Below are 7,764 nucleotides of genomic sequence, written 5' to 3'. Positions count from 1 at the left end.
GCGGGGCCTGGGAAAGATTGCGTGTGGGCGGGGCCACCTGAAATGGGGAGGTGCCGAGGGGCGGGGCTGGCCGAGGACCGGTCGTGCTGAGGGCGGGGCCATCTGAAAGGGGCGGGGTTAGAGGAAGGTAAATTGCAGGCAGCAGCATCACCTGAAAGGAGTGGGCCCTACTGGAGGTAGGTGATGTCAGGGAGAGGTCACTGGTAAGGTCCAGGTCTAGGTAAAGGGCTCCCAAAAGATAATCATCTGAATGGGGAGAAGTCTGGCCTCATGTATGCTTGATAAAGGGGTGGAGCTTACCTCTTGTTTTTACTTTTTATTTTGAAATAATTATAGATTCAAGGAAGTTGTGAAAATAGTATATCCGTCTTCCCCTAATGGTGACATCTTATGTAGTCCCAATATCGAAACCAGGAAATTGACATCAGTACAGTTCTGTTGACTAGATTACAGACCTTGTTCAATTTTCACCAGTTTTTGTGTGTGTGGGTTTGATTGTGTATCTGTGTGCCTGTGCAGTTTGATCCCTTGTATAGATTTGTGTAACCTCCATCATAATTGTGATATAGAACAGTTCCCTCTCCACATAAGAACTCCCCAGGCCCCTGGCAACCACTAATGTGTTCACCATCTCTAGTTTTGTCATTTGGAGAGTGTTATGTAAATGGAATCGTATATTATTAGGATGTGACCTTTTTTCCACTCTGCACAATGCCCTGGAGATCCACCCAAGTTGTTGCTTGTATCAGTGCTCTGTTTCTTTTTATCACTGAGTACTGTTTCATCCTCACTTGATATTTTTCCTGTCATTTCTTCATTTTGGTAACTGCTTTATTGAGATATAATTTACAAACCATACAGTTTGCCTATCTAAAGTGTACAAGTCAGTGGTTTTTAGTTTTTGCACTGAGTTGTGCAGTTATTACCATGATCGATTTTAGGATATTTTTATCACCCCCCCGGAAAAAAATTCCCATACCTTTTATCCATCATTCATTTCATTTTAACCCTGAACAATATTCCACCATATGGTATTCCAGTAATTAGGGAACCGGTTCCCTAAGGGTAGACGTTCCACCAGTTTCCAGTCTTTTCTCATTACAGTTGGTGCTGCAGCAGGTAACTTTGTGCCTCACTTGGTCCACCTGTGAGGGTCTTTGTGGGCCAAATACACAGAAGTGGGGTTGCCATTCTGATAGAGATGCCAGGTGGTCCTCCAGAGGCATCAACCAGTTTGTTTCCCCCAACTCAGCAGTACACGGAGTTGAGAAGCCAGCCTTGAGTACCGTGGTAAGGAGGAAGGAACATGGGCTTTGGAGCCAGCCACACCGGGGTTTGAAGCCTTGCCTGAACCCCAGCTGTGTCCCCCTGTCCTCAGTGCCTTCATCTATGAGGTGGGGGTGATCACACCTGTCTTGGAGGGCTGACTTGAGGATTGAGGGTATTTGAGAATGTGATCAGCCTGTCAGGCATAGAGCAGGCTTCCCAGTAAACGCTTGTTTCTTTCTCCTTCCCTTGCAACTCAGTCTGGTGGTTAAGAGGCGAGCTGTGAAGCAGGCAGACACCTGGGGTGGAACGTACATGAGATGCAGGTTAAGTTCTTTTAAAAACCCCTCTGTGCCTTAGTTTCTGTAACAGAGTTGTTGTGGAGAGTCAGTATAATTGAGAATGTAAAGTACCTAGCTAGGTGAGCGCTCAATAGTGGTCGTAATCATTTTCTTTGCCCTCAGGATTTTGGTGGCTTAAGTCCCTAACCTGCTTTCTTTGTGAACTGTTTGGTTGAAGCATTGCGTATTTCCTGCTCCCCAGCTAGCCCTGAGAAACCTTGTTTGGAAGTTGCTCAGTTTGTTTTTTCGTTTGTTTGTTTGTTGTTGTTGTTTGAGATGGAGTCTCGCTCTGTCGCCCAGGCTGGAGAGCAGTGGCACAATCTCTGCTCACTGCATCCTCCGCCTCCTGGGATCAAGTGATTCTCCTGCCTCAGTCTCCCGAGTAGCTGGGATTACAGGCGCCTACCACCATACCTGGCTAATTTTTGTATTTTTGGTAGAGACGGGGTTTCACCATGCTGGCCAGGCTGGTCCCGAACTCCTGACCTCTGGAATCAGTACTCTCCGTCCCGCACCACATGCCTCTAAGTCTCCACTCCTCTCCACAGCCTCGGCTGCCACATGCTGGCACCAGAAACTCAAATTCAATCTTGGAATCAAAAAACTCAGTAGGCCGGCACCGTGGCTCACGCTTGGAATTCCAGCACTCTGGGAGGCTGAGGCGGGCGGATCACGAGGTCAGGAGTTATGTCATCACCTTTAAACTTCAAAAAAAACCCATTTCAGGTCCTCAGTCTATTCTTCATATTCGATGAAAAACAGTCTTCTTATGGTAAAGGAGGCCTCTTAATTTCTGATTTGTAAGTTTTATTCTTCACCAGTAAGTCTCACTAGCAAATTATTTTGGTTCATAAAAACAGGAGTTTCTTCTTAAAGGGAAAATTCATGTTTCTGGGTTTGTTTGTTTGTTTTTTCCTTTCTGAAAGAAAGGGTTTTATGTGTTTGGATCTCTGCACAACCAGTCACCTCAACAAGTGTTTGGATTTCTGTTCCAGGAGCAGCTGACAGGCGAAGAAAAGTGCTGGACAGGAAGGGAGAATTCTGGCGCCAACATGCAGCGAAGTATCATGTGAGGACCCTCCCTTGCCCCTGAGTCTTTCGTTCTCCAAGTCCTCTGGTTCTTTCTGTAAATCTGTACCAAAAAAAAAAAAAAAAAAAAACCCTTACGTTAGATTTTGAGTTGGAATTTCCAGGAGTCAAGTAGTAAGGAAAATGAGCGGTGGGATATGGAAGACGGTATATTGAACCACTCTTTTTAGTTGCAAGGAACAGAAACCCACCCCAGCGGTTCTCAATCAGCAGCAGTTTTGCCAGGGAACATCTGGCAGTGTCTTTTTTTTTTTTTTTTTTTTTTTTTTTGAGATAGAGTCTCGCTCTTTCACCCGGGCTGGAGTGCAGTGGCACAGTCTCGGCTCACTGCAACCTCCGCTTCCCGGGTTCAAGCGATTCTCCTGCCTCAGCCTCCTGAGTAGCTGGGATTACAGGTGCACGCCACCACGCCTGGCTAATTTTTGTATTTTCAGTAGAGGCAGAGTTTCACCATGTTGGTCAGGCTGGTCTGGAACTCCTGACCTCGTGATCTACCTTCCTCAACCTCCCAAAGCGCTAGGATTCCAGGCGTGAGCCACTGCGCCCAGCCACTGTCTGGAGATATTTTTGGTTGTTACAACCTGGGGACACAGGGTTTGCCGTTGGCATCTAGTGGCTAAAAGCCAGGCATGCTGCTAAACATCCTTCAGTTTGTAGGACAGCCCCCCGAAAACACAGAACCATCATCCCTAACGTCAGTAGTGTCTAGGTTGAGAAACTTCGTGTTAATGCAGTCTGGCTTCAGGAAGACAAGAAAGGGCGTGACTTGACTTACATCGTTGAAACCTGCTGGAGTACACAGCCTCAGGCTTGGTTCCATCCAGTTGCCAAAACTTTCTCCCTGGGAATCTGTCTCTCTCCATTGTTCAGCTCTGCTGTCCTTGAGGTTGTCCTCAACCTCAGGCAGGCTCTCCCCTGGTTAGCCTCCCTGTAGAAAGAGGGTGTTAGAGCCCGGTTTCACTGGCCCAGCTCGGGCCACATACCTATCCCCGAACCGGCCACGGGGATGCAGCCTGAGTCATGTGTCCACCCCTGCTCACGAGCAAAAGGGCCAGCGCACTCAAATCGTGCGCACTGAGAGAGAGTGGGGTAAGAAGCATCCCAAGAGGAAAACGGAGGGGCTGTTACCAGGAGGAGAAAGTGGATGGTAGAGAGACCCAGACCTGGGCATCCGTCCCAGAAACCTGGGAGGCGGTGAGTGGCTTACGCAAATCCTGGGTTCCATTTTTCTCCCGTGATAAGGAATCTGTGGATGGTCTCTCCAGGGCTGGTGATGCCTTCGATTGCTCTGTGTCCCCCATTGCTTTTGCATGATTTTCCTTTTCTTTTTTTCTTTTTGAAGATTAAATACACTTCTTATTCTGGAATAATTTTAGAGATACAGGAAAGTTGCAAAGACAGTACAGAGAGGTCCTGTATACCCTCGCCCAGTGTCCATTGCCAATTGGCATCTGGTGGCTAAAAGCCAGGCATGCTGCTGGACATCCTTCAGTTCATAGGACAGCCCCCCGACAGCACGTTGCTACGATCATACGTGACTACGATCCATTTCTCACCACTGAGGAACCAACGTCAGTACATTACTCTTAACTCTGTATTTTATTATTCAGATTTCACCAGATTTTTTTTGTTTTAAATGTCCTTTTCTATTCCAGAGTTCAATTCAGGGTACCATATTGCATTTAATCATCACATCTCAGTCTCCTCTGGGTGGCAGTTTCTCAGAGTTTCCTTGGTTTTTATGTCGTTTGTCAGTCTTGGGGAATACTGAACAGGTATCCTGTAGAATTGTCCCTGGTGTTGGTATGTGCAGTGTTATTCTCATAATTACACTAGGGTTATGGGCTTTTGGAAAGATACCACCGAAAGAGGCTGGCTGGTGTCAGGCGCATGTAAGGTTCCTGTGGCATCGCTGGTGAAGCTAACCTTCATCGCTTGGTTAGGGGAGTGCTGGCCAGACCTCTCCACTGTAAAGTTCCTAATTTTCCTCTCAGCACTCTGTTCTTAGGAAGAAGCCCCCTTCTAGGCAATCTCTAATGAGTTAGTTGAAAAGTGCCTTACTTTATTTATATTTTTCAGAGCACTGCACGCCTTCCAACGTTTGTTTTCAGACGGAGTCTCGCTGTGTCGCCCAGGCTGGAGTGCAGTGGTACGATCTCCGCTCACTGCAAGCTCTGCCTCCCAGGTTCACGCCATTCTCCTGCCTCAGCCTCCCGAGTAGCTGGGACTACAGGCGCCCGCCACTGCGCCCGGCTAGTTTTGTTTTTGTATTTTTAGTAGAGACGGGGTTTCACCGTGTTAGCCAGGATGGTCTCGATCTCCTGACCTCGTGATCCGCCCACCTCAGCCTCCTCAAAGTGCTGGGATTACAGGCGTGAGCCACCGCGCTCAGCCCCAACATTTTATATTTAATTGTTTGCTTACTATTTGTGTCCTTCACCAGAGTGTCAACTGCTTGAAGGCAGGAACTTCATGTGTCTGGGTCACCGCCAAACCCCTCAGGCCCAGAACAGGCCCTGGCACATAATAAGTGCTTAGTTAGGCCGGGCACAGTGGCTCACGCCTGTAATCCCAGCACTTTGGGAGGCAGGTGGATCACCTAAGGTCAGGAGTTCGAGACCAGCCTGACCAACATGGTGAAACCCCATCTCTACTAAATAAAAAAAAATTAGCCAGGTTTGGTGGCGGCCGCCTGTAATCCCAGCTACTCAGGAGGCTGAGGCAGGAGAGTTGCTTGAATCCAGGAGACATAGGTTGCAGTGAGTTAAGATTACGCCACTGCACTCCAGCCTGGGCAACAAGAGTGAAAACTCCATCTAGAAAAAAAAATTTTTTTAGGCTGGGTGTGGTGGCTCATTCCTATAATCCCAACACTTTGGGAGGCCGAGGTGGGCAGATCACTTGAGGTCAGGCATTTGAGACCAGCCTGGCCAACATGGAGAAAACCCATCTCTACCAAAAATACGAAAAAAATTAGCCGGGTGTTGTGGCGGGCACCTGTAATCCCAGCTACTTGGGAGACTGAGGCAGGAAAATTGCTGTAACCCGGGAGGTGGAGCTTGCAGTGAGCTGAGATCACGCCACTGCACTCCAGCCTGGGCAACAGAGCGAGACTCCATCTCAAAAAAAAAAAAAAAAGTTAAAAAGTGCTTAGTTGATATTTGTTGAATGAAACTTGGGATGTATTGTATCTTGCAAAAAGTAAGGGCAGAAAAATAAGTACACTGTTGTTTCCTCTGTCTGAGTCTGAGTTTCCTTATCAGTTAGGTTAAAGGGCTTGTTTGAAATTCCCTGTTATGTGCTGAGATGGGAAATGGTATTAGAAGTTATAGAATGCAGCATAGATAGGCAGGGTATTGGTGCTGTTATTCTCCTTTTTTAATCCCCTTTTATGCTCCTCTAGGTCATTCTTCCACCCCAAGAAAGAGGGTAAAGCGAAGAAGCCTGAGAAGGAGGCATCCAACAGCAGCAGAGAGACGGAGCCCCCTCCAAAGTACGTCACAGGGCTGGGATATGGTGAATTTTTTCCTTTAGCAGTCAGGATTCTCTTGGTTGCAAGTGTACAAACCTAATGCAAAATGTCTTGGGACCCAAAATATTTTTTCAGCCAGGCAGCCGGAAGTCCAAGAGCAAGAGCAGCTGCAGGCACAGCTGGATCCAGGGCCTCGGAGTTGTCCATTGGTCTCTGTTTCTGCAGGTCTTGGCTTCGTTCTGCAACCAGACATTCTCCATGATGCAGAGAAGCTGGCCACTGGCCACATCTTAATGCTGTCTCATCTAAGTAGAAGATAGCGATACTCTTTTTTTTTTAGATGGAGTCTCGCTCTTGCTCAGGCTGGAGTGCAATGGCGTGATCTCGGCTCACTGCACTGCAACCTGGGTGACTGAGCGAAACTCCATCTCAGAAAAAAAGAAGGTTTCCCAATAGATGCTGGAGACCAGTGGAGCCTTAGGCAGGGACTCCATTTGCTCCTCAGCATCACCTATCACAGGGCAGACACTCCGAAGGCCTCCAGAGATGTGTGATGGCTGGGTGAGTGGATGAGTGGGCAGGTAGATGGATGCATTGATGGATGAAATGATGAGATTTGCTGAGGAGGCAACTAGAGAATGTTCATTGGATGCTTGAAAGGAAGGGAAGGAAACAGCAAAGAAACCAGGGTGTTTGTGAGCAGTGACCCCACTCTGCCTGCTGTAGTCGCCCCTTTACACCCCCATTTCCCCACCTTCCAGGGCGGCACTGAAAGAGTGGAATGGAGTGGTGTCTGATAGTGACTCTCCAGTGAAGAGGCCAGGGAGGAAGGCGGCCCGGGTCCTGGGCAGCGAAGGGGAAGAGGAGGATGAGGCCCTTAGCCCTGCTAAAGGCCAGGTAGGTCCCCATCAGCCTGCCCATTTTTACCCGAAGAAACTAATTCCCATTAGCCTCTGGAACGGAGCGCAGCAGCTGTTGAGGAGGATTCTGGAGAAATTGCCTGGGAGAAGTGGATGCGTTTCCTGGTTGTGTCAAGTGCAGACGGCCTGGTCCTAATTGCCCCTGCCCTAGGGCCTCAGGTGGTCTCCTTCACCAAGTTACGTCTTGGGTGCCTCACCTGTAACATGCAGCTCCTGATAATGCCTTCCTCATAGGGTGACTGGGAAGATGAAGTGAGTTCATTTACGTACAGATCTGAGAATAGTGCCTGATGTAAAGTAAGGGCTCAGGGCCCAGCACAATGGCTTACGTCTGTAATCCCAACGCTTTGGGAGGCCATCGTGGGAGGATCACTTGAGGCCAGGAGTTCGAGACCAGGCTGGGCAACATAGTGTGACCCCATCTCTAAAAAAAAATGTTTTAAAAATTAGCCAGGTGTGGTGGTGCATGCCTGTGGTGCTAGCTACTTGAGAGGGAGGCAGGAGGATCGCTTGAGCCCAGGAGTTCAAGGCTTCAGTGAACTACAATTGTACCACTGTACTCCAGCCTCGGTGACAGAGCAAGACCTTGCCTCAAAAATAAAGCAAAAAAAAAAAAAAGGGCTCAAAAGTATATCTAGCCTCTCCTGTGGTCAGAGGGCTTTTTAACTTCTCCAAA

At 48.2% G+C, this 7,764-nt stretch overlaps 1 protein-coding gene across 2 annotated transcripts in view; it reads left to right on the top strand.

Moving 5' to 3' along the window:
- LIG1 (DNA ligase 1) overlaps positions 1-7,764 on the top strand; it is a 54,564-nt gene that overhangs the window by 799 nt on the left and 46,001 nt on the right. For both annotated transcript variants that reach the window (XM_030912598.1, XM_010377384.2), the window contains exons 2-4: positions 2,603-2,676; positions 6,100-6,189; positions 6,930-7,065. In XM_030912598.1, the coding sequence (XP_030768458.1) occupies positions 2,660-2,676; positions 6,100-6,189; positions 6,930-7,065 (243 nt within the window). In that variant the 5' untranslated portion in view covers positions 2,603-2,659. The remainder of the gene's footprint in view (positions 1-2,602; positions 2,677-6,099; positions 6,190-6,929; positions 7,066-7,764) is intronic.

The sequence above is a fragment of the Rhinopithecus roxellana genome, chromosome 12 (assembly GCF_007565055.1).
Source record: "Rhinopithecus roxellana isolate Shanxi Qingling chromosome 12, ASM756505v1, whole genome shotgun sequence".
Classification (NCBI taxonomy): Eukaryota; Metazoa; Chordata; class Mammalia; order Primates; family Cercopithecidae; genus Rhinopithecus; species Rhinopithecus roxellana.
The sequence above is the reverse complement of the archived record's forward strand: the minus strand, read 5'-3'. Positions and strand labels throughout refer to the sequence as shown.